Genomic DNA, 25,936 nt, shown 5'->3' on the forward strand with positions numbered 1-25,936 from the left:
GGGAGGGGGGCAGGGCTTTGAGGAGCCCAGGGCCTCGTTGAGATTCCAGGCTTGGTGCCACAGGAAGACGGATTTGTGCAACCTGCCTGCCTCACTGCGTCTTAGGTCCCTCTGTGTTCTTGCCACACGCAGATACATTCGTTTTCACTGCTGTAGAATATTCCATGTACGTGTAACAGTTTCTTTGTCCTCCTCCATGAGTCATTGAGTTACCCCCGGTGAGTTTTTCTAGATGAGCTGCTCCGAGGGGCCTTGAGGCTGAGCTCTCCTGTGGGATGAATTCCACAAGGCCCCGTGGTTGTGCGGCAGCCAGTTGTGTGATAAGTGAAGGAGGCGTGCGTCTTACTCCCTGGGCCGGGGCCTCCGCGGTTCCTCTGGCAGTTTTTGCTTTCTGTGTTTGCCGGCTGTGTTATTAAGCGCGTGTGTGTGGGTGTGCCTTCTTGATGAGCTGAGCCCTGGTACCGTGCGGTGGCTCGCTCTGGCCCGCAACAGTCTTATTTTTGGTTTGGTGTTGAGCTTGTTTCCTGTTCTTCCTCTTCAGCCCCGGGGACGTTGCTCATTTCTGGTCACCTTCTCTTCCAACTGTCCTTGTTGCCCCGGGATAGGAGGATGGAAGGTGCTGTCCCTGCTGTCTGGGAATGAGCCAGGCCATCAGTGGGTGGAGCCCCTCCCCGGGAGGCAGAGCCCTGGTCTGTGCTGGGGTGGAGGTGCTCGGCTCAGATCAGCCCTTGTTTGGCCGGGAGGTGTTTTTTCAGTGATTTGGTCTTGATACCCGGCCGAGCAGGGCCCCAGCCTGTCCTCTCTTTGCTGGTCTCCCACCCAGGCCTCTCTGGGTGTGGCCGTGTAGGGCCAGGGTTGCCACGCAAGCAGTGGTGCCAACCCTGGCTGCCCTCCTTCCTCCTCCTTCCTTCCCGCTTTCGTTCTTCCGTTCTTCCCACCTTTTCTTTCCCATGTGGCACCTACTCTACTCACAGGGCAGTCTGCCTTTAGTCCTGTGGGTCTCTCTCCCCACAGCTCTGGCCTGGCGCCACCCACAGCCGGGGAGGTGGCCTCGGGCTATGTAGCCCTCATGGGGAGGTCCTGTCTTCAGCCCCGTCAGGATGACGGAGGATTCGGCTGCACTGACCCCCGGCTAATCACTTGGGTGATGCTGCCCGCCCCCCCTTTCCCTGCAGAGCCCTGCGCTCTGTTCTTCCTGGGAAGAGTGAGGGTCCCGGCGGCACCCCGTCACTGTGGCCAGGAGTGCTGCTCTGAGTGAGCCTCAAGTCTCCGGAGCAGGGAGCTGACCTTGGCCTGCGGGAGCTTTTGTGCTTCTGAACCAGAGCCTGGCCCGGGGGGTGAAATCCCAGAGAGTCCTTTTTTGCTTTAAATGAGCAGCTGGGGCTGCCCCTTTGTTCTCTCTCCTTCTGGAATGAGCAGTGGCTGGCAGAGCCGGCCTTTGGTGCCGTGGGTCTTTCTGTACCTGCGGCTCTGGCCGCATGGCGCACAGCTGGGGAGGCAGCCTTGGGCTTTGTGGCCTGCAGACCTCACAGAGGGAAGGGCCTCCGGTCTTCAGTCAGAGGTGGTTTTCCCTGCAGTGAGAGAGTTTCTGCAGTTAACTCTCAGGGCTTTGCTTTGATATGGAAGTGCTTAGTCAGGGAATGGAGTGGCAGCTCCAAGTTCCGGAAGCTTCTCACAGCCCTTCTAATCCCCTAGCCGGCAGCCACCCACACTCTGCTGTCTGCTGGCTGACTGGTTTTCCAGTCCCCGCCATGGTGCTTCTGCTTTCCAGCTCCGGCAGGTGTAATTCCGGGGCACGCCCACCGCTCTCACAGCCCCTGACCCAGTGCCCGGGTTAGACTTTTCCCAGGGGCATCAGGTTAGACTTTTCCCAGGGGCATCGGGTTAGACTTTTCCCAGGGGCATCGGGTTAGACTTTTCCCAGGGGCGTCTGCTCATGGTCCTCTGGGGTTTTGTGTTTGGGTTGACTGCCAGCTCGGGGAGATTGAAGTGGCCAACTGGATCTGAGTCCCGTAGGCCAATCCCTGTGGCCCAGGAGCAAGCCTGGCAGAGGTGACCCAAGGGAGGGCAGGCCCAGCCTGGTCACAGAAGCAGTGCTGTGCGCATCCCAGCCCCCTGCAGGGGCCCAGGGTCCTGAGCTGAGAGCCTCGGGAATCTGGGGAATTTGCTAAGATGTGTGAGTGGCTCCTTCCTCTGTTTCCAGCCCCTCCGTGGTGGCTGGCACCACCAGGGGCTGGTGTGGAGACCCAAGGGTGGAGGGCAGGGCAGGTGCTTCCCACGTCGCTGGGCCGTAGGGGTGCCTGGGTTGACGTGGCACTGGTTCTTTCTGCGGGTGGAGGGCAGCTGTCCTGTCTGCCTCACCGACAGCTGTGGTTTGCAGTGCCCCGGGACTGCACTCCTGAGCACGCCCCTCCACCCACTGCTGCTGGAGCCACCTGTGGCCCAGGCCCTCTGGCTCCCCCACCCGAGGCTGGAGTGCACAGAGCTGGGTTGAGCCTGAGCCTATGCTGGCCAACGGGGGAGGCAGATGGGGGGAGCAGGCCAGAATCCCAGTGACCTGGGGTCCTGGTGCAGTGTACACACCTGGGCAGGTGACTCTAGCACTGTTTGCCAGAACCCTCTGTATGGAGAGAGGGTCACGTAGCTGCCCTTTGGCCTGGCTTTGTAGGGAGGCTAATGTCGAATCACCCTGTAGAGCGTTGTCGGCTCTTGAGGACGGTGCCACGTCTCTAGTGAGGCGGGCTGTCATTGCAGTGAGCGGGGCCACACCCTCCCCAGGAGAGAGCACTGCACTTCGTGTGGCCAGACCCGCACGTCCAGCCTGCCTCTGTCTTATATAGTCAGACCCGCATGTCTAGCCTGCCTCTGTCTGTGTGGTCAGAGGCGCGTGTCCAGCCTGTCTGTCTGGGGCCCTGGGCCTGTTGTGTTTCTTGTCCAAATGCTCTGTGGCCCTGCCATGGAACACCTGAGCCAGACTGTTTTGCTCAGCCCTTGCCCATCTCTGGAGGCCTCTGGTGTGTTTTTATCCTTTGAAGAGGCCGCTGTGTACCCGCTGGTGCCCACAGCATGCTTGTTTGTGATCACAGGGCATGTGTGTACCTGCTGGGTGCACTGGGCCTGTGCTCTGCCATCTGCCCGGCATCCCCGGGTGCCCAGGAGAGTGGCAGGAGCTCCCTGTTGGGCCAGCCTCGGAATGAGGATGTTAGCTGGCGGGCGGCATTGTCCTTGCCTGAAACTGTGGGCTGGATTTAGTCACTGAGTCACTGAATTAAGGTGTGGTCTGGAAACTTCCTGTAGCTGTTGGCTGCAGTGCACACCTCGCTGCCAAGAGTGAGGCAGGTGTTCTCAATGCCCGCTGGGAGAGCTGGGGCCTGGGGCTCCCACGGGTCAGGTGCCCCTCTGTGCCCGCAGGTGTCAGCCTCTCTCTTAGAGGCATGGAGTGGCTCCCTCCGTGTGTGCGGCATCTCTGTCTCTCTGAAACGTGGGGGCCTGTGCAGAAGAGAAGGTCCTTGGTCACGTGAACCCCAAGGGGCCTTTGGGGCTGTCTCCAGTGGCTCCCGTTGGCCAAAGTGTCACTCACCTGGTAGGGCCTCCTGCTCTCCGTGAGACCAAGCAGCTTGTCCGGCTTTGTCACGGCCCCTCTGGGCTCAGGCGGCTCCGTGCACAGTGCACCCAGGAGCCCAACCTTGCTCCAACCTGCCTGTACCTCCCTCACGCCACACTATTCCTCCCTCCTTACGGTAGGACACGGGCAGGGGTGCTCCAGAGACAGCCACCCGAAGAAGCCACCAGGGTACTTGGGGAGGACTCTGCCCTGGGCCCTGCCTCCCGCCCCATGGGGATCGTTCAGGGCCCACCCTGCCCCAACCGCCTATTCGCAGAGGCAGGCGCGTGCTCCTGCTTAACTCTGTGGGGACCCACCAGCGCCTGAGCGGGGGAAGGGGGCGGGGGGGCCTTGTGGTGGGGGGTGTGGAGGGCCTTGTTCTCTTCGGGCTGCAGCTAGGGGTGGCCCAGCCCTGCCTGCCTACTGACAGCTTTGCGGTGCAGGCTCAGCTCTTCGGGGAGATTAGCAGCCGTCCTGATTGGATTGGCTGTGTTGCAGCCTCGGCAGCCAAGTGTGGGCCCCTGGTCTGGCTGCTCGTGGTTTGATCCTGAGCCGTTTCCTGCTGGTGATGAGTAGCTCCAAGCGTGGCCGGCAGAGGGGCTGCTGGAGTCTCACTCAGCGAGAGGCTCTGAGGCCCGGCTGGGTGTCCTCTGCTGGCGTTGCTGCTGCTCTCTTTGGCCCAGCATCACAGCGGGGAGGCACCTTTCCTCCCTGAGCACTCACGCCACAGCGTCAGGCCTCAGCCGGCCAGAATAGGGAGGACAGCTGGCCTCTCCCCTGCGATGCTGGGGCCGCCCGTCCCCCAGGTGAGGCACAGCTGATGGCACCTGCCATCCCTTGGTGCTGTCACCTGTGCTCCCTAGGGAGGGAAAGAGAGGAGCCGCTCAGCCTTCCTCCTCAAGCCAGGAGCTGCTGAGGTGCTGGCCGCCTCCGATGGGGCCCCACAGAGTGTTGGCCACAGGCCGAGGGCCCTGGGGGCACAGGTGCTGGCCCAGGAGCCTCCGTGGGCAGATGTCTGCATCTCTGGGGTCCTGTGGGACGTGGGTCCCGTGCACTTTGGGTGGTGCCAGTTGGCGGAAGCGTGGGCATGTCAGGCCTGACAGACACTGGTCACAGCCACCCAGGGAGATGACGGCTGGCGCTCTCAGGGTGGCCTCTGCTCCTGTTTGCATCTGGTAGGGTTTGGAGCCAGTCAGTGGTTGGGAAACTCCCAGGAGCGATGTTCCCCCTTGGACAATAATCAGGGAGCACAAATAGGCGAGGCTGGTTAGGAGCAGGCCACGCTCACGGCATTGGTCTTGCCCACGGACATGCGTGAGGAACTGGAGGTCTGAATGGCTTCTGTCCCCTGCAGAGCAGCTGTCGGAGAGGGTCTGTCCCCAGAGGCCAGGACCCTGGTCAGTGCCATCCGGGTCACAGGTGTTCTTTTGGCCCCAGGTGTAGGAGGGCAGCGATGCAGGGTCCACACCAGAAGCCGCTCTTGAATCCTCGACCCCCAGGATCAGTGTGAGACAAAGCCCAGGACCTAGGGAGGACCCCACAGTCAGCAGCCGCAGAGACAGAGCCAGGACCGGAGCCCGTCTCAGGGGGCTCCACTCTTGTGTCCCCTGTCCCCGCTTCCCTGCCCTGAGGAGGGTGCCCCCAAGTCTGGTACTGCAGAGAAGGCCACCTCGATGGCCCCTTGGTTGTGGCTACTGGAGGGCCTGGGGGACTCCAGTTCTGCGGAGGGGTCTTTCTCAGGTTGGGGGGCCATATCTGGTTGCCAGTGCCTCTCTCCAGCCTTGAGTTCTGGGCTGTGGGAGGCACCAGTGGGTTCCCTTGTCCACAGTCTGTGACCATTGTCCCAGACGTGCTCCTGCATGCCCATTGCTGAGCTCCAGCTGTTCCAGGCTCCGCCACTCCCCAGTCACACATTCGACAACTTGTCCGGCACTGGGCCCCGTAGAAACAGCCAGGACAGGGTCTCAGCAGCCCCGGGGTGGTCCCGGCGGCAGGGGCTGGGCTAAGAAGGATGCGTTGGGCCCTCCGGCTGTCCCTGCTGTGCTTGTTTATTTAAATGTCTGAAGGGCAAACGGCAGAACATCACCTTCTGGTAGCTCTGAATGGTGGGTCCGCGGGCGTTTGTGAGAGTTGCCTTTGTACAGTTTATACATTGGAAGCATTTTTGTAATTGTTAGCAGCAGTCACATGCAGGCGGTTGCATCACCGCAGGGCTGACTGGACTGTGTCCCGGGCAGAGACTGAACACGTGCACGCACTCAACCAGAGCACGCACGCGGGCACAGAGACACGCACGCGTGCACAGATAGTCCTAGGTCTAAGTACCGAGGGGCGGCATGAGGAGTGCTGGAGGGGTGACAGGGAGACTGGCCCCTGGTAAGGTGGTCAGAGAGACTGGGGAGCGGTCCACGGGGCGGCCCTCTGAACTGCCCACCTGGCTTCTCAGCAGCCCCTGCTCATGGCCATGGGACTCTGTGGGCAGCTGGGGTCCAGGGTTGGCGTCAAGGACGCCTGGTGGGAGTTCTCGAGTCTGTTCCCTGCCTCTGCAGTGGCCCCTTCCTTTTCGGGAGGTGCAGTCTGCAAGGCCCCTGGAAAAGCCTAGGTGGGGGGCACGGTTCCCTGTCCATGGCAGCTCCCTCTGCCCACTCGGGGGACCCCCCCCCCCCGGGGGCTGTCCACTCACGAGCTTGCTCTGGCCAGCACGTTTCTGGGCAAGGTTCAGTTCCCCTCCTAGCCTTTCTGTTTTCCCCGGACCTGTGGGAGCCGTGCCTAGGGCACCTTGGGAGGATGCCGTACCGTGGGACCTGAACAGGCAGCGGAGGTGGCCGGGTCTTTGGAGGTGCACTTGTTGTACCCAGGAAGATTGGAGAGTTTTTTGTTTTCTTGTTTTGGTTCTTTTTTTTGGCGGTGGTGGTTTTTGTTTATTCCCCTTTTTGGAGACAAAGTCTCTGTCACTCAGGCTGGAGTGCGGGGGCACAGTCACATAGCTCATTGCAGCCTCCTGGCCTCAAGTGATCCTCCCACTTCAGCTTCTGAGGACCCAGGACTACTGGTGTGTGCTGCCACGCCTGTATAATTTTTAAACTTTTTATAGAGACAAGATCTCGCTTTGTTGCCCAGGCTGGTCTCGAACTCCTGCACTCAAGCGATCCTCCTGTCTCGGCCTCCCAAAGTGCTGGGATTACAGGTGTGAGCCACCGTGCCCGGCCAGAAGTTGGTTTTGAAAGGCACATTTGCCCATGAAGAAAGGAGCAGGCTCTGCTCCAAGCTGTGGCCTGGGTCTGCCCTCCACGCTGAGCGGACGTCCAGGCAGCCTCCGGGCTGGGCATTGAGTGTACTCTGCCGGGAAACCTTGATCGCTCGTGGCCAAAAGGGAGGTGGAAACGTGGAAACTCCTCTGCCCCATCAGACCTTAAATCTCCGTGCGGACAAGGAGGAGACGGCGCTTTGAAGGGAGGAGAGGTAGGGAGCGGTGCTGCAGAAGAGTTCCCAGTGGATGCGGGGCAGGAGGAGGCCCCAGCGCGCCTTTCCCCCTGCAGCTGTGGGAGCTGGGCTCGGCCTGGTCTCTCAACTCATGGAGAGAAGGTGTCAGGTCAGCTCAGCCCCCGCAGAACCTTGTCTCCATTCCTGTGTGTCACGTAGGGGCCCTCTGCAGCCCCCATTCCAGCCGCCCTGGGTGGATGGCTACTGACCCTGGAGCCCCCGCCTGCCTGGGATGCTGGGAGTGTGTGAGCAGATTCAGTGCCAGAGGCCCCGGGCAGGCCTGAGAGTCCTTGATCCCAGTGTAATGGTGCATTGCTCGTCCAGGGCCCATCCTCGGAGCCGGTGATTTGGAGTGGTGGCTCAGGACAATGGGGGTGGGTGACGGAGGGCAGCCTTGGCCTCTGCTCTCCCTCCACCCCCCATCCAAGATCTGAATGCTGACCCAGCCTTGACACCAAGGTGGCTCTTTGGACTTGCTTGGTTTCCGAACTGTGTGTGGGGAAGCGGCGTCGGCTACCGTCATCACCATGGCAACACAGGCATTGATTTTTTTCCGTTGGTTACTCCCGGCCACATTCCGTTTTTGCCTTTTTTGTAGGTGGGAGAAGAACTCTACTTCTCCCAAGGAGAAGCTGGTGGCTGGAGGGCAGCAGAGAGAAGGGGCGGGAGCAGGAGCCACCCCCGAGGTGGCATCCCTGGGCTCTGGGTCAGCACTGGATCTGGTCCTGTGGCCCCTCTGGGGGCTCTGACAGCAAGCTGTCCTGTCAGCCCCCGGCCTGTCCTTCCCCGTGATGAGCGCGCTCTGTTCGAGCCCTGCCCAGGTGGGTGGTGATGAGCTCTTGAGGTGCCTTTGGGCTCCAGAAGCCACGAGGATATTTGAGCGTTGTGGATATCTACTTCAGAAGGCTCCGGAAGGTGATGCATGCTCGCGGCCAGGTTGGAGCAGCTGACCTCTCACACAGAGCCCCTTTTGTGCCCCCTGAAGCAACAGAAATACCCAGGAAACGGGTGTTTCTGTGCCCTCGGTATCCGCTGGCCAAAAAGAGCACGCTGATCACTCGGCAGCAGCGCCCATCACGTCCCTGAGCCTCTGTTTCAGGGACCCAAGTCCAGCTCCCGGAAGACTCAGGGCGAGGGTCAGATGCCTTCTCTGCACCCTCCCACACCGCCGCGAGCCGTTCTGGCTCCCACACGGCCATCCGAGCTCTGTCCAGGCGGCAGCTGAGAATTGGAGCAGTTCCCACGCCAAGTAGGGCCTAGTGGGTGGCCTGTTCCCTCCTCCAGTGCGGCACACACAGGCGCCGTAGCATGCAGGTCTATGCCTGTGCAGTCTGGGGCATCTTGTTACATTTCCTTGCTGCCCTCCCTCCATCTCTTCCGTGATCTTGCCCACCCCTCCCCCTCTGCTTCCGCTGCCCCAGCCCTCCCAGTCTCCTAGTCTCCTGGGCCAGCATTATGGCTGTGCTGCTCCTGTTGCTTCTCCGTCAGCGCGCCCAGGCAGGCTAGGGTTCCCTGTGGGCTGTGGCTGCCATGCCCTCCCCAGCTGGCTCCAGCCCTCTGAAGCTCGAGGAGGGTGGGCTGGGTCACCTGCATTCCACCTGCCCGAGGGCTGCCACTCCCTTTTCCCAGATGGCTGGAATGCCCCAGGGCAGAGACCTCCTCAGGCTCCACCTCGGTCCACAACAATGTTCCTTGATTCCCTCCAGCTTCCTGCTCCTTCGGCTCCTCCTGCACAGCCTGGCCTGACTCATGTAATCAGGGAACAAGAGGAGCTGTCCTCGGCGTCCCTATGTCCATGCCTCGTGGCCGCCTGAGCACTTCTCAGGGTCCAGTGGAAAACTCTCCTGCCCAGTTTGACGCCCACACTCTTCAGTTTCACCTTGGTGCCAAGAGCAGATGCTCTGCTCTGGGCCCCACTTGGGCCACAGCCTCCCAGCCGTCTCCTCGTCCCCACCCTGGACTGGCATTTCCTGAATTCCTGGCCCCTGTCCGAGAAGGAGGGTGCCTTCCTGGGAGAGCTGTGGCTGGTGCCGACCCAGGTCCGTGGGGTCTTCCACCTTTGCAGACACCTGAGCCCAGAGGCCCCTCCTCCCACTCTGAGCACAGGCGGGCGGACGCTGTCTGGCAGCCTCTGCTTTTCTTTCGTTTTTTCTGACCTTTTCACCCAGCATCCTCTGCTTAGAGGTGGGTGTATGAGAAGGGACCATGGGTGTTGGGGTGGGGCTGTCTGCTGTTGGCAGGTGAATGTACCTCCAGTCCTTGCTCTGGGGCCAGGCTGTCCTGTGGGCCTCACGGACCCAGTTATCTGTGGTCATGAGCCTGCACCTTACTGATTTAATCCCAGGTGTCAGGTACGAACATGCACGCTTCCCTGATGAGAAAGTGGCATCTGGCCTGGAGTCCCTTCCCACAGCCCTGAGTATTGGGCGCCTGTCACCTCCAGGACATCCCCCAGCCAACAGATAGGTGGCAGGTGGAGGGTTCCTGCAATGGAGCCCTGGTGGCCCCAGTGGGTTGAAGCTCCCTTCATAGGTGGCATGGGGCCTTCCATCCCCATAACCCTCCAGTGGCCCCTCCCCGTTTCAGGGCTCAGCACCCCTGCTTCTCAGAGATCGAAGCCGCCATCTTGGACCTTCCCCACCGCTGTGTCCCAGCCTCCTGTGCAGTCTCTCAGTTAGCCAGGAGTTTAGAGCTTTTACCACCTGGGGTGCCTTTCAGATCCTCCGACCTCTTGGTTTGTAGGAGCACCAGGCCAGGATGGGGAGATGGAGGCTGTGCTGTTCGCCTCACCCTGGGCTCAGCCAGGGCTGCCAGCCTTCTTCATGGGAGCGATCACCAGGCCCATCTCCTCGGGCCGTGCTTTGGTAGAAATGATCTTTTAACTGGCAAAGCGGAGTGTTAGCTGAAATCATCATGACATGGCTGTTTATGCTCCATTTGGGATTCGGAGTCGAGCATTTGGGGACCCTCGGGCAGGGTCTGAGCTGCTGTTTGCCCTCACAGATGAGGATAAGGGTCTGCACAGATCTGCCTGCAACACCAGCCTGCAAGCATCCGAGGCCCAGGCTCCCACCTCCCCCAGTCTTTTTCACTGTGTCTGAGATTCATGCTTCCTCTCAGCCTCTTGTCATTCGCAGACTATAAGAACATGTTGTATTTTCTGGAGTAAGAAAAGTCTCAAATCTTTAAAATGCCACTGTTGTGAAAGCCGAAGTGTGAGGGGATCTTCTAGGTTAAAGGACTGAAGACGCCCAGAACCCCAGAGGAAGGGTGAGAGTCCTCCGGGCGCTGGCAGGCGCCAGTTCCTCGTCACTCACAGTGAAGCCTGTGTGTGACTTGTCTCAAGTGCTGATGGAGCCGTCTTCCAGGAGGTGGAATGCTGATTTGTTTTCCTAAAATGAGAGAGACTAAAGCCACGTGCCAACCCAACACAGCAGGGCCCTCGATGAGACCCTGGATCAGGGAGGAGCTTGTCAATGGCATCATCGGGCCATTCGGGAGCATGGTGTGTGCTGATTAGAAGAGGGTGCGTCTGTGGTAACCTTCCTGTGTGTCAGAACGGAGGCGTGATGATGAGGCAGAAGGTCCTTGCTCTTAGGACACAGCTGGAGTATTGGGGGCAGGGGCAGCATCACATTGATGTCTGCAGTTGAGTCTCAAGGGGCTGAAAAAAAGTGCCTGTGTCTGTGTGCGTGCACAGATGCGTGTGAGTGCCTGTGTGTGCACGGGTGCGTGTGAGTGCCTGTGTGTGCAAACACGGATGTGTGTGTGTGACATGGATGTGTGTGAGTGCCTGTGTGTCTGTGTGTGTGCATGGGTGCATGTGGGTGTCTGTGTGTGCATTCACAGATACGTGTGAGTGCCTGTGCATGTACCTATACATCGCAGAAAGAGTGTTGAAGCCATTGTGGCAAAGCGCACCACCAGGGAACCTCAGCAAAGTGAATGGGTGTTTGCTGTACTCTTCCTGCAACTTCTCTCCAGGTTGGAAAGGTTGGGCTGGGAGAAGAAGAATGTATTTCTGTCTTCTTCTAAACCCCAGGGAAGAATGGGCTTGGCAGAGTCATGACTGACAGTGCTTTCTGTCTCCTTCACCTTCCCACTGTGTTGAGCCAGAGCCATTCGTGGGAACCCCTGGGTGTGGTTGTGAAGCCGGCCTCGGCTCAGCTCACCCGCAGAGCCGTCTCCAGCCACATTCATTCCGGCTGTGCCCACGTTTGGCGTTGGGGGAAACTTCCTGGTGCCTGTTATTTGAAGCTGGCGGCCAGGTCTGCGCCTCTGCTTGGTCTGGGGCATCTTGTGGCCCGTCCTTGCTGCCCTCTCTCTTCCGGGACTACCCTCACCTCCCTCCTCACCCCTTTCCCTCTGCTTCCAGCCTCCCCGGCCTTCTGAGTCTCCTGGGCTCAGCAGATGACCACCCAGGGCATCCCCAGTTCCGCCTCAATCTTTGAACCGTGTGAAGCCATCAGAAGGAGCTCAGCCACCACGTCGAGTGGGCTGCCTTCCAGTGGGCCTCTTGTCCTGCCGTGCCGTCTTCAGGGATGAGCGGTTAATCCTTCTTGTTCATCTGCTCACTAGACACAGCTGCGTCAGAGCAGTGCCTGCCTCCTTGTGGTCCTAGCCTTGTGGTAGCTCCTGTGAGAGTGTCCTGAGTGACCCTCTCCGAGGACCCTCCCTCCATCTGCCTTTCTTGCTTTTAACCCTTTCAGTGCTATGCATATCACCACACTCCCTCTGTGCCCTTCTCTCTCAGGGAGGGGCCACTTGGAACCCTAGGGCAGCCTTTGGTGGGCCTCAAGTCCTGCTCCTCCCCTCCGTGGGCACATTCGGGCCCCCGGTACTGCCCAGCCTTTGCACTGGCCAGCCCTGTGTTCTATGTGAGGCCAGCCAGGCACTGCCACCTCTGTCCTGACACAGAGGTTCTGCCAGGGTCTGTGCATACTTTTGAGGGTCTGCTGGGAATTTTTTTTTTTTTTTGTAGTGGTGGTGAATAAAATACATAAGGCGGAGAAGCAGAAGCGACCGCACCCGGGTGTTCCCTCTTGTTGGTAATCCTGAGGTTTGGTGGAAACCGGCTCCTGCTCGGGTCAGGAGGCAGCGAGGCAGACGCTCCCCAGAGTACAGCCCGAGAGGCCTGGCTGCTTGGCTGGGGGCAGCGCTGAGTCTCAGGTCCTGCCGGGAGGCACAGTCCTTCCAGAATCAGCCCCTGTTACCATCTGCAGCTTAACTCATCTGAGTCTTGCTTTATCTTCCCTGTGAACCAGGTCCAGCCTGAGGCAGAGAGGAGATGGCAGGTGGACACCTGGGAGGGCTCACTGAGCTCCGCCTCGCCATCAGGGAGGCCCCATCTAGGTTGTGGAGGATACTTGAGAGAGCCTCGACGTTCTGACCTCTCAAAACGTCAAGGGTGCTGGCAGCGGGTGAGACCCCACAGTTTGCTCTGCTCCCCGGGGCTCTGCTTGCCAGGAGACGTTTTGGCTGTAAGCAGGCGAGAGCACCTCCAGAACGCACATCAGGAAGACAGATGGTGTGCAGGTGGGGCTCCGGGCTGCCATCCCCTGAAGCTGCTTCTGAAGAGCTGTTGTCGCAGCAGCTCTGTTAGAACAGGCCACACGGGAAACAGCCCGCACCTCTCAGTAGATGCCGAGAGAAACGTCTGGTGTATCCATAGGGTGAAATTATATTCAGCCATAAAGGAGGACAGGCTGGGCGTGGCTCATACCTGTAATCCCAGCACTTTGGGAGGCCAAGATGGGGAGGATCACTTGAGGCTGGGAGTTTAGGACTCACCTGGGCAACACAGTAAGACTGTGTCTCTGTCTGGAAAAAAAAGGATATTCCGTGGCTGAGTGCAGTCACTTGCACCTATAATGCCAGCACTTTGGGAGTCCACTTGATCCCAGGAGTTCAAGACTAGCCTGGGCAACATAGACCCCATGTCTACAAAAGTGTTTTAGAAATGAGCTGGGCATGGTGGCACACCCCTATAGTCCCAGCTCCTCGAGAGGCTGGGGCCAGAGGATCCCTCGAACCCAGGGGTTGGAGGCTGCAGTGAGCCATGACTGTGGCACTGCACTCCAGCCTGGTGACAGAGTGAGACCGCTGTCTCTAAAAAGACAAGAAGGAGAATCTGAGGCAGGCTACACCGTGGATGGAGCTTGAAGACATTGTGCCCAGGGAGAAAAGCCAGACACACAGGGTCCTGTATGATTGCAGTGATGTGAAGGGTTGGGAATAGGCCACTCCACAGACTGGTTCCCTGGAGCTAGGGAGCAACTGCTGGGGGCCATGGGTTTCTCTTCGGGGTGATGAAAATGTCAGGGCGGTCGGTTAGCTCAATTGCTGAGCTCATGGTGCTGATGCCACGGTCGTGGACTCAATCCCCGCCCCAGCCACAGTCCCAATTTCTTGGCTGGGTGCGGCGGCTCACACCTGTAGTCCCAATACTTTGGCGGGGTGGGATGGGTGGATCACCTGAGGTCAGGAGTTTGAGACCGGTCTGGCCAACATGGTGAAACCGCATCCCTACTAAAAATACTAAAATTAGCTGGGCTTGGTGGCAGGCGCCTGTAGTCCCAGCTACTCAGGAGGCTGAGGCAGGAGAATCTCTTGAACCTGGGAGGTGGAGCTTGCAGTGAGCCGAGATCGTGCCACCGTACTTCAGCCTGGGTGACAGAGAGACTGTCTCAAAAAAAAAAGGTAAAAATGGTGAATTTTATGTTATGTGAATTTTTCCCAATTGAAAAAAAAAAAAGCCCAATGTTGGGAGGACAGATGCTTGGGCTTCCTGCCCGTCCTGAGGCTGGTGGTGCTGAGCATGCAGGTGGCTGGGGTGCGGGTGCCGTCTCAGGTGCGAGCCAGGCACTGTGGGTGCGGGTGCCGTCTTGGGTAGGAGCCGGGCACCGTGGGTGCGGGTGCCGTCTCGGATGGGAGGTGGGTGCTGTGGGTGCGGGTGCCGTATTGTGTGGGAGCCGGGTGCCGTGGGTGCAGGTGCCATCTCGGATGGGAGCTGGGCGCTCTGGGTGCAGGTGCTGTCTTGGGTGGGAGGTGGGCATTGTGGGTGCAAGTGCCATCTTGGAGTTGGGTGCTGTGGGTGCGGGTGCTGTCTCGGGTGGGAGCTGGGCATGTATGCGGCAGTTGGTGTCATCTCGGGTGGGAGCCGGGCGTCTGCCTTCCTGAACTGCAGCCTCCACTCCTCTCTGACTGTGCTCTCCGCTGCTCCTGGCTGGCAGCAGATCTTGAGGATGCAGCCTCTGGAAGCCCTCAGGGCTCCTGAGTTTTGGGGTGTTTGACCTCCAGCCTGCTCAGCCCCGAGTCAGCCTCGAGCTGTAGGGGTGGCAGGTCCCTCTCCTGCAAAGTGGGGTGACAGTCCCATGCAGGTCGGGGTAAGACCTGCGGGGAGCAAGACCCGGCTTAGCCTTCAGGAGAGATCGAGGGCTGTCGTGGGGTCTCACCAAGCTCTGTTGGGATTCCAGAAAGGAGCTGGGGACTCAGCAGATGGAAAGGCCCCTCTCCGCCAGGTGCTGCCCCCAAGCAGAACCGACTCGAGGACAGAAAGATGCTGGCCGGGCACGCCTGGGGCCCGGGCTCTGCAGCCTCACCTGACTCAGGTGCTGTTTTCTCTGCTGGGGAGCAGGGGCCCCAGCCAGGTCCTGAGGTAGCCCTGTCCTCATCACTGCGCTCAGCCCGTCCACAGGAGGCTGGGCTCCCCAGTCAGTCAGTCCCATGGAGCGGGTTTCAGTCTTAGCCTGGCGACCGCCCTGTCCAAGGTGGAGGTGGAGCTGGTGGGGTGAGGCCCACGGTGACCCCAGTGCGGACCGGCTGCTGCTTCACTCATGGCAGTCCATTGGTAGACGGTTGAAGAAAGAGAAGCCTCATTTTCAGGATGCCTGTGTGGTTTTTAGACTTTCATCCCAAAGGAAACACATTGCCCGTGACTCCCACATGTGCTCCCTTTCCTGCCCTCCGGTGCTCCTTCCCCTCCTCACTCCGCAGCACCCCTAGGCAGCCCTGGGCCAGTGGTGTGAGCTGCCCAGAGCTGGTTGACCCATCGGCCTGGGTGCGACACCGCTGCACTCCCACACCTACATCCTGAGGCGTGGCCACCTGCTGTCCATCACCCCCAGCACCCCAGATGCCTGGATCCTTCCGACGGTGATGGCCCTGCCGGTCTGCTCTGGCTCACGTGCTGTGTGCCCTGGCCCGCTGGCACTCAGCTTACATCTGAACCTCGTCTTTTGAGTTAAGGACCCACCTGTGCTGTGGACGAGATGTGGCTTCCCAGTGGGTGGGTGGCATCTGATAGGTGAGGCTGCTTCGGAAGCCTGGTAGACTGTCCCCTAGCAGGGTGGGCCTGGAGAAGTCTGCCTGCCACATGGGAGGGAGCGTGGAGAGATGAAGAGATGAGGGAGCCCAAGAACACAAGGCCTCACGTCTCACCCCAGGGGAGGCTCTCGATGGCTCTGACCTTGCTGCTCCTTCTTCAGGCCCCTGAAGGACACAGGGAACTGCAGAGAAGACTTAGTTGCTCAGCAGAACTCATTACCCCTACCGGTGCCTCTCACTGCTGATCTTAGGGTCTTGGAATTCCTTAGGGGTCTGGTGCTTTACGTGGGAGCTGTGTTGGGCTGACCGTCCCTCCAGCCGGCATCAGAGCACCCCGGGGGTTAAGCGCTGGTGGCTGCACACAGAGTCATACTCCCGGCAGGGGCGCCTGCAGCACCTCGGGGGTTAAGCGCTGGTGCCGGACACATTCACACTCCATGCCCACGTGGTTTCCTGCAGCTGCTTGTAAGATGCAGTTTAAAAATTCAACGCGTGGGATGATTTTGTGCAGCCGCCGCTCAAAGCTCAGGGCGGGCACACGCCTGGTCTGTGCAGCTTTGCCTGGGCCTCCCCTGCGTGCGCGCCAGCTGCAGTGTGGGGCTGGGGGCTCGGGCTGGCGGGGATGCTGGGGTGCACAGTTGAGTGTCGCAGCCACACGGGTGGGTGGTGATGATCGTCACCTGACCAGAACCCCCTGAGAAGCTCCACATATTTTTTTTTCTTTTTGGATTCAACAGTCCGTTTTTAAAAAGATTTGCTGTTCAATGTTGTGTTCCAGATGTTCCTCTTGAATCCATTGTGTGTAGGCTTTTAAGGGAATACGTGCTTATTATATGGTCTTGACATTAACTTATAATTTAGGGCTGCAGAATGTGGCGAGAGCCAGGCACGGTGCTGCATGCCTTTGATCCCAGCTACTTGGGAGGCTGAGGCGGCAGGATCCCATAAGCCTAGGAGTTGGAGACCAGCCCGGGTGACATAGTGAGACCCCCATCTCTAAAAATGAAAAAAACGGAATATGGCAAGAGCCATGCAGAGTTCAGCTGAGTTGTCTCGGGCCTTTTGCTTCACCTCTTTGTGAACTTGCAGGCCCCCACCCCAGGATAGGAGGCCGGCGACCTCACAAATGCTGGGTGCTTGTGGGCACTCTGGGGCTGAGTGGGCACTGGCCAGGGCTCCTGTCCCATGTGGTGCTGATGGCGGGGGTGGGTCTCGGGCTCTGCTGATGAGTGTCAGGGCTGGGTCCTGGAACCCAGGCTGGCTGCACCTCTGTGGGGGCTTCTAGGGTGGCTTGCCAGCCCCGTGGGCTGGTGGTGTGGACACCTGCTGGCCTTGGTGACCATGTCTCAAATGGGATCACAGCTCCGTGGGAGCTCTGGCAGAGGGAGGTGGGAAGGCCGTGCTCCTGTGTCTTCGAGGCCTCGACCCCTCAGCTCCTCTCTGCCCCCATCTTTGGTGGAAGCAGGTGGGGATGCAGCAGTGTGGTGAGGCCCTTACAGAGTGGTGGCTCAGGCCCACATCAGGGTAGCCCAGACACCTGTGCCTCTGGGGCTGCCCCCGCAGGTGGACTCGAGCCGGGTGTCGTCGATGTCCAGGCTGGAAAAGGCCTCTGATGGCCGCTCACCCCTTTGCCGCCACGACTTTGATTTCTTTTTTTTTTTTTTTTTTTTTTTTGAGACGGAGTCTTGCTCTGTCTCCCACGCTGGAGTGCAGTGGCGTGACCTCAGCTCACTGCAAGCTCCGCCTCCCGGGTTCACGCCATTCTCCTGCCTCAGTCTCCCGAGTAGATGGGACTACAGGTGCCTACCACCACGCCCGGCTGATTTTTTAAAATATTTTTAGTAGAGACAGGGTTTCACCTGTGTAGCCAGGATGGTCTCGATCTCCTGACCTCGTGATCCACCCGCCTCGGCCTCCCAAAGTGCCTGGATTACAGCGTGAGCCACTGCGCCTGGCCTCACGATTTTGGTTTCTTAATCTGCATTTTTGCTCAGGGGCCGAGGAGACATCAGTGTCCCCAAGTGCTACCCGTGTGTCCCCAGGGCCCTCAGTGATGGCAAGGTGAGCCCAGGCCTCCGTGCACCAGGGTGGCTGCCTGGTGAGCCGATCCCATAGGGCCAGGCCTCCTCAGACCACTATGCTCCTCTGGGGCTCAAAGTGGAGATGTTGGGTGAAGGTCTCAGAGGTGCTGTGGGTCTGCAGCCTGGGTAGTGAGGCGTCTTGGAGTCGGAGCGGCCTGTGCCCAGCGCGTGCCCATGGGTGTGCCCCAGAGGAGGTTTGCACGCTGTGGTGTGGGGTCTGCAGACTGTCTGCCTGGCCTGAGGTGGGAGGGTCGAAGCTCTTGGGTCTCTGCGAACGAGAGCCGGATGTGTGAAGACGTATGTTTGCGCTCACTGCCACTCACTGTCACGCCTGGGGTGAGGCGCACACGGGCTCTTCCTGTCTCTTGCCTTTGCAGAGACTCAAGGTCCGTCCCAAAGATGCCAGGCGTGCTGTGCATTTGAGGTCTGGAGTCCCTTGTCATTCTAGAATTTTCTGTTTCCTCTTGGTGTCCCCTCTCCACCCTCCCTTCTGGCCCTGACGCCCCTGGGGCCCTGTTGCCTGTGGTCACCGGGCTTCCCTGGGTGGCTGTCAGCCCAGAGTGGGATGACGGTGGTGACTGCGGGCACCTGACTCCCTCCCCTTCCTTCTGCTGTTCTTCCCAGGAGACGTTCTTTTCCAGATGGCTGAAGTCCACAGGCAGATCCAGAATCAGCTGGAAGAAATGGTGAGTCCCACCCCAGCGTGGCCCTGCAAGGAGGGGCAGGTGCAGTGGGAGAGCTGGTGCCGGAACAGTCCAAGCTGTCCAGCCACACTCAGAGGCAGGGAGGGACCCTGGCTCAGGACACAAGTCATACTCCAAGGAGGACGTCGGAGAAAAGGGCACGGGCCAGACCGGGGCCGCATGCTTCGCTGCCACCACAGCCAGCCACGACGCGCTGGGCTCCAGGGAGAGTCCTGGTCGCAGCCCCAGCCAGACCCCACTCCTGCGGCTCACAGGCAGCAAGGCAGACTTCCCCGGCCTCTCCGACTATAAGCAGAGGCAGACCCCGGACAACCAGAGCACGTTGCTGGCGGCTGGTTTGCGGCATCCTGTCTAAAGCCAGGGGTCTGACCCTGGTTTCAGTTCGGGTTCAGGGACCCTGCGACCTCTCGGCCCATGTCGCAGTGATCCCCAGCATGGGACAGCAGAGGAAGCAGGGGACAGCTGTTTCTGTTGCCCTTGTGAGAAACGGAGCCCTTGTGGCTGTCGGAGGCGAGATTGTCCCACGTTCCAGACTCCTGTTCAGCACTTGCTCCTGCAGCTCCCTGGCTCCATAGGGCGCACCTGGCCATGCAGAGCCACGGCCCGTCAGTCAGGGGGAGGGGCTCCTACACAGCCGGGACACCCGGGGTCTCGTGACCATCTGCCCTAGCCCTGCCCCGCCTCCTGTTCTGGGTCCATGTGTTGGAGCTGACGGCTGATGTTTTCTCTCCATGTCCAGCTGAAGTCTTTTCACAATGAGCTGCTCACGCAGCTGGAGCAGAAGGTGGAGCTGGACTCCAGGTACCTGAGTGTAAGTGCACCCTGGCCGTGCCTGTTGGGGCCCTGTGCCTGGGCTCTAGCTCTCCTGAATGCCTGTCACTCCTTCCCTCGGCCTGAAGGCTTCCCACTTCCCCTGAGCTCCCTGTCCGCGTGGGCCCCAGCTCTGACTTCATTGTCCATTTGGGACCGAGTGCCCCTGGTGTGCCCCAAATGCAACCTGTGGGTGAACCCATTGCCTCTGATGCCCCATGTGCCCAGTTCATGCCTTGGCTTTGACCACTTGCAGTGAAGCTGGTGCCTGACTCTGCTGCCCGGGAGTGCAGGAGCTCGTTCTCTGGCCTCTGCAGTTCCCTGGGCTCTCGGCCCATCCTGCCCCACTGCCACTCCTGTCGGCTGGCAAGAAGGCTTGGGCCTGAGGCGCTGCTTGAGGGTTTGAGAGTCATCCCTGGCTCTCCGTGGTGGGCGGGAAGGGTGGGCCTTGGCCAGTTTTTCAGTCTGATTTTCATCTTCGGGGACCAGAGAGCTGCCATGGGGTGGGGTGGGGTAGGGCTGAGGGCTCAGTTGCGTGCTCCACAGCTCTGATTTGCCGCTGAGCACGCGCAGCCAGAGAGCAGACCAGGAAGGGAGCGTCAGGGCTGCCAAGGGGAACCTGCTGCGTTGGGCTCATGGGCCTTGGTTTTGTTGCCGGGGAGACCCTGCTGCATTGGGCTCATGGGCCTTGGTTTTGTGTTTTATTGTTTGACTCTCAGGCTGCGCTGAAGAAATACCAGACTGAGCAAAGGAGCAAAGGCGACGCCCTGGATAAGTGTCAGGCTGAGCTGAAAAAGCTTCGGAAGAAGAGCCAGGGCAGCAAGAATCCTCAGAAGTACTCGGACAAGGAGCTGCAGGTAGGCCTGCCACCCCCGCTGTGGTGCCTCTCGCTTCACCTTGGGACTGCTCACCCCTCAGACCTCCTCGTCCACGGGGAGTGGACAGCAGCCCCCCGGGGGGGATCAGACAGAGGCAGGCTGTGTGCCCCTGGTAGACCTCAGGAGCAGTGGGCCCGATGCCCCCAGGCCAGCGGGATGGTCAGCTCCACCTGTGGGGCTCTGTCCTGCTCTCTGCAGCCTTCCAGGGTCGCTGGAAGGTTCTTGGCCAAAGGAGCAGAAACCCAAATGGAGTCCTCCCACCTCTGTTCCCCTGATCCCTGCCCAGGAGTCAGGTCCCGCCCTGCCTCTATGAGCCAGTCCCAGTCTGTTCCTCTAAGGAGTCAGGGTCCCAGTCTGTTCCTCTAAGGAGTCGGCCCCAGTCTGTTCCTCTAAGGAGTCGGGTCCCAGGCTGTTCCTCTAAGGAGTCGGGTCCCAGGCTGTTCCTCTAAGGAGTCGGGTCCCAGGCTGTTCCTCTAAGGAGTCGGGTCCCAGTCTGTTCCTCTAAGGAGTCGGGTCCCAGTCTGTTCCCAAGGGTGCTGTGGCCACCACAGGGTCAGCCAAGGGCAGGTGATTTCCACAGGTTCCTCGAGGGAGCGGCCTCGGTGTTGTTTCTCTCACCGTCCCGCCAGTGTCACCGGGGTGCTGCATGCTGAGTGGGCTAGGACTTAAGATGGCCTCGCCGATGACAGGCACGGCCTGATGTGTATACACCGGAACCTGGATGGTGCCTGGCACAGGCTGGGGTCATAGTGGTACAGATGAGAAGGACACACAAAACAAGATGCCCAGTCGTTTGTAAAAGAAACAACAGGAAAAACCCTGGCCAGTCACCCCGGTAGAAGCTTCTGGGCTGCACCCTGGGGCGGGCAAGGTGTGGCTGTGGGTGAAGCCTGGGCCTCTAGGCCGCTCCCTTCCTGCTGGCAGTCAGGTTTTCAAGCCTTGGCAAGCCCCGCACACACCTGCCCGTGTGCGTGTGTCTGCGTGTGTGTGTGCCACCATCTCCTTGATGCCAGATGTGGGTGTTCATGAATGGCTGTGGCCTCACCCTGGGACTGGAGGCCGGTGCCTGCTCAGAGCCTGTGCCCCGCTCACTCCTTGACTGCAGGGAAGCCAGGCAGGTCTGCCCATACCCGGCAGGCCAAGCTGGAAGATTTCCAGTGTGGGGTCGCCTGGTGGAGCAGGATTGGCCCCAAAGGAGAGGACGGGACTGGGCCAGGGGCAGATGAGAAGAATAAGTGAAAGTCTGTGGAAACAGCCATATGGGGGTCCCTCGGGTGCCCACTGCTGTCTGCAGCCTCCCACTCCGGCACACTTGGTGCACAGTTGAAGGGACGCGACTCAGGCCGTTCTCTAGGCGCCCTCCCCTCTCCAGCCACCTCTTCCTGTGTCCCCAGCCTTTGTTTCGATCCTGTTTTTCACTCCAGGTGAGCTGTGATGGGTCTTGTGATCCTTTCCGTTTTACACTCTGGGCAGGCTGCAGTGTTGGGTCTCTCCATGATGGGCCCGTCGTGGAGGCCTTAGTATTCCTGCCTGAGGCTGCCGCAGCGAGCCTGCCTGCAGCTGTTTCCGCGCACAGATCCCGAGCAGTGGGAATGGGGAGTTGAGGAGGAGAAAGAGGTACTTGTTGGTGGACCCTACGTCTGTTTTTCTTTTCCTCCCACCTTGGAGCATTTTGCAACTTTGCTTTCTGAAGACTTAGGCAGCGGACGGCGCCCCCGCGGCCTGGAGGGCCGTAGCTTCCTCCCGGCAGGCCAGGGCAGTGCAGGTGTGAGCCACCCCTGAGCACCCAGGCCGGGTGTGAGAGCGTGTCTTAGAGGGAACTTTCCTGGGAGCGTCCCCGGCTTGGGGTTCTGGAGATGGGGATACTGAGGCCAGCCCACTGAGGGCTCCGCTGCCTGCTAGGGTCCAGGGACCTGAGCTCTCCTCTGCTCTTGAGGCACTGTGGGGTTTTTGCTAACGGCCTTATTAAGATATAATTCACGTCACCAGCAGTTCACCATTTCGCGGGCACAGCCCAGTGGTTGAGTGTTTGCAGCTGTGCGTCCATCACTCGGTCCATTTTAGAGCACTTCCCAGTCAGCAGTCACCCCTGTGCCCCTGGCTCCACCAGTCAGCAGTCTGCCATCGGCCTCCGTAGACTCGCCTGTTCTGGAATCCCACAGCGTCCGACCTTTGGTGCCTGGTGGCTCACGTGGCGCGGAGGGTTCTCAAGGCTGATCGTGCAGTAGCGTGCGCCAGTCTCCTCCCCTCTTACTGGGGGCCAGCGTTTCTTCCTTTTCATGGCTCAATTGCGTTCCATCGTATGGGTACTGGAGGCTCCGCCCTGCTCAGGATGAGGGTCCTCTCCCTGGCACAGCCGGTATTGTCCTGTGGCTGGGCTCACTGGCAGCCGGAGATCATGGCAGGGTAGCATAGGGCTGGGCAGAGGCAGAGGCTAGGGGCTCTTGGAGCCACCCCCCTCCCTCCTGCAGTCTGGAGCCAGAGGCCTGAGGCCCCCACGCAGTCATCCTGGCCCTGCCTCACCAGCTCCCTGGTTTCCAGGTGCCCTGCCTCCCTCTGCCAGGCCTCTCCCTTGAGGAGGGCGCTGACCACACACCCGGCCTCCACCTGCCCTCCACGCTGCTCTGCCGTGGGCCCCGGGTGGTGGGATTTACTCTGGAGGCTGTGTGCGCGCAGCCAGCTCCTCAGCCCATCCCGCATGGGGGGTTTGGACCATCTTCTTGCTGATGGTCGGTCCGTTTGTTTGCTGCGTGTCCTGGCACTTGGGGTCTGTTAGGGACCATGGTGGTGCCTCAGGGGCCCTGGAGGCAGGTCCCATCTGTTCGTCCCACGGGGGCTGCGAGCCACCTCCAGTGCCTCAGTGGCCCCTGCGTTGACTGGCCCGAGGGTCCCCTGATTTGCAGCCACAGGGGGCTGGACCTTGCGGTGACTCAAGGGGCCTTGGCCCTGCTTCAGTGCTGTGGTCCACGGTCTGGGCAAGGGGCTGCCAGTGGGTGCCCCAGGTGCTGTGAAACATTTGATAACAGAACTAAGGTGGCGGGGCTCACCCTGGGGCCCCTTGAGTGCCCTTCCATGGTAAGTCAGGTGACCCAGTTTTGGGAGTAAGCCATGGCACCTGTTCCTCAGGTGGGGGACACCCGATGGCTGCTACAGTCGTCACGAAGCCCCCCCTCATCCGCAGGAGGGCAGGGGAAGGGGGAGGGGGTCGTAGCCCTCCAGGCTGTCTGTGTCCTTATGGGCCAGAACCAGGAGCCCGGCAGGGTTCTGAATGAGGGCAGCGTTCCTGTCTGTGGCTGTGAGTTGCCAAGGCAAATGGTCCCCACAGCACCTGTGAGTGGGTCTGGGCGAGGGTCATGTGGGCAGGGAGGGCAGGCAGGGCTCCGAAGCGTGTGGTGGGTGGAGGCTGCGGTGGGTGTGAGGTAAGGTGGCCCAGCAGCTCCCCTGGAAAGGCTTCTGCCACCTGGTGCAGAGACGCTTGGTGAGCCTCATCTTCCTGGCCTCCCAGGGCACCTCCTGGGAGATGTACGAAGCTGGCCTTTCTTCCCAGGTCCCAGGGGCCCTGCTGTGGCTCCCCAGCCCTGGCTGAGTGACCTCCTTTCTCCAGAACTTGCAGCTGCTCTTCTCCACTCACCAGAGGACCTGTGGGTGGCCCCAGGCTGGCCTGTCCCCACCTGGGCACAGCCTCAAGGCCCTGGTGTCAGGCTTAGGCTTGGATCTGGCTCTGTCCCTTAACGGGTCACGTGGCCACAGCAAGCACCAAAGCTTCTCTGAACCTCAGTTTCCCTGTTTGTGAGGGGGAATGTCCTGCCTTTCTCCGTCTTCTGAGCACTGACAGTAAGGGTTGTGGACCTAGGACAAGCTGGTGTCGACCTTCTCACGGTGCCTGCGTAGGGAGCTCTCCTGGACCGACCTCTGCCTCTGTTCCTACCCATCCACCTGACCTTCCTCTGTTAATGGGAAACGGGGCTGCAACTCTTAACCACACAGGTGTTTCATTTTTGTGATTTTTCCTCAGTCACCGAGTTCCTTTGGGAAGGGCTAGGTCTCGTATTTCTTCTGCATCCCACTTGGTGCCACGCACAAACGGGTCATGCAGCAGATAGCTAGTAAGTGCTAAGTGGTTTCAAAACAACGTTTTGGGGTGGGAAGCAGAGGGAGCCACGGCCCAGTGTGCTTTCTGCTCCCTAGTGGCCTGGAAGCCCAGGAGGCCAGGCTGGGAGCCGTCAGCATGCCCGGCCCCACATCTGAGTTTGAGGGGGTGGGGCACTTGGTATGTGACTGCGCACACCCCCCACTGAGCTGCAGGGAGGCTGCTGCCACCATCCTGGGGTGAGTCCTGGGATGAGTGCCGGGCTGCCTGGCTGGGATGTGCTGCCGGCCCCACTGGGGTGTCTACTTTAGGGTGTAGCTGCTGGGGGCCCAGCCATTGCACGTCCTCTCCACTTCTGAAGAGCTGGGGAGCTGGGCTGGCTGGCCCCACCCACTTGTGCAGCCCTGCCCCTCCAGTGCCCTCCACCCTGCCCTCACTTGTGTGGACCCACCACTTGGAGCAGGAGGCCCTGCCTCTCCAGTGAGCCCTACCCCCCTTATGTGGCCCCACCCCCAAACACAGGCCTCCTAGCTGGGCCTCACTCCTGGCCTGCCTGTCAAGAGCTACTGTCCTGGGGCCTAGAATGTCAGCAAGGTCCTGGTGGTCACAGGGAAAGGGCCTGTTGGAAGCACTCTTGGGGGAGAAGCAGAGGCCTCTTCACTACTGGCCTCTCCATTCCTAAAGCGGTTGGTTGCTTTCCAGCTGTTCTGCAGACCAGCCCAGTAGCTGCACCCCACGCTGGGGGCAGCCCAGGGGTGTCTACCCAGAGAGTACGGCTCATGGTGCTGCCCTGGAGATCCCTGCTTTGGTCCCTGGGCCCGCCTGCACCCAGCTCTTCTAGCTGCCTCCAGTGTGTGCCCTGTGGGGTCACTGGCAACCGTAGCAGTTGTCCCCAGTCCTGAAGACCCTGGGAGAGGCAGATGTGCCCACGCCACTGGGGTACGGGGCAGGAGTCTGGCCCATTCGGGCTCCTGGGGCTGCCTTCTTGAGCAGATGGGGGGGCAGCTGGGCTGCTGGAAGTGGAAGTGACGCCGTGTAAGGGTGGCCTGAAGCCAGCGTCCAGCCAGGGGCGTGTGTAGCAGAGCAGTGGCCTCCGCGCGGTTCCCAAGCTGTCCCTGCCGTAGAGGCATTTCCCTTGGAGACTCTAGTGCCCCTGGGGAGGCCCTGCATGTCTGTCACCTGGCAGTCTAGAGCTGGCTGGGGCCTGGCCGGTGGTGCAGCCGAGTGGGCAGTGCGTGCAGGTGGAGGCTGTTTAGGGAGCTCCGCGGGCTGGACGGGTGCCCCCGTCCATGGGGGTCCCCCACCTCAGCTGCCACTGATGAAGGGGGAGCTGGTGCTGGTGCCTGACTCTGGTCTTTGTGGGTGCAGCATGCTGTGTCGTTGTCAGATGTGGGTTCCTTCAGCGACCCAAGGGCTGGGTGTCTCGAAGTGATTGCTGGGGTCCCCGGTGGGCTCAGAAACCTGTCGCCAGCTGCACCCCACCTGAGCTGCGTGTGCGGAGCGCTGGGCTCCTGGGAGCTGTGAGGCTGCCGGGCAGCAAGGCTGGGCCCGTGGCACGTGTGAGGGGCAGCTTCATGCTCCAGGGTGCCCATGAGGCCGAGGCCCCCGATGCACACTGCCGTCTCCCACTGCCAGGCTCATCATGAGGCAGTGGCCGGGCCTGCCGCCTGAGCTGAACCAGGGACACACCACACCAGGCCCTGGGGGCAGAGGTGGGGCTGCAGGGAGGGGTGGGCAGGAGGTCAGCCAGGCCCTGCCCCAGAGAGGCAGGTAGAGTGGGTTTCTCTGTCTGCCTGCCAGGGTGCCCTCCAGTGGGGCTGGGCCGGGGAGCCTCCCGTGTTCAAGAACTGGGTGTAATTGAGATGGTGTTTTGGGATTTCCATGAAAAGAAGTAATTGCAGTTATAGGTCAGGGCACCGGAGTCAGGAAGCATTTGGGGCGTTTGTTAACTAGGACAGGAG

At 60.4% G+C, this 25,936-nt stretch overlaps 1 protein-coding gene across 6 annotated transcripts in view; it reads left to right on the plus strand.

Annotated features, from left to right (window-relative positions):
* BAIAP2 (BAR/IMD domain containing adaptor protein 2) overlaps positions 1-25,936 on the plus strand; it is a 74,435-nt gene that overhangs the window by 24,320 nt on the left and 24,179 nt on the right. For all 6 annotated transcript variants that reach the window (XR_004179534.1, XM_003913548.4, XM_009191430.3 and 3 more), the window contains exons 4-6: positions 18,118-18,179; positions 18,937-19,008; positions 19,727-19,864. Coding sequence is in view for 5 of the 6 variants with exons in the window: in XM_003913548.4 (XP_003913597.1) it covers positions 18,118-18,179; positions 18,937-19,008; positions 19,727-19,864 (272 nt within the window). In the remaining variant the exon portion in view is untranslated. The remainder of the gene's footprint in view (positions 1-18,117; positions 18,180-18,936; positions 19,009-19,726; positions 19,865-25,936) is intronic.

This window comes from Papio anubis, chromosome 17, assembly GCF_008728515.1.
Source record: "Papio anubis isolate 15944 chromosome 17, Panubis1.0, whole genome shotgun sequence".
NCBI lineage: Eukaryota > Metazoa > Chordata > Mammalia > Primates > Cercopithecidae > Papio > Papio anubis.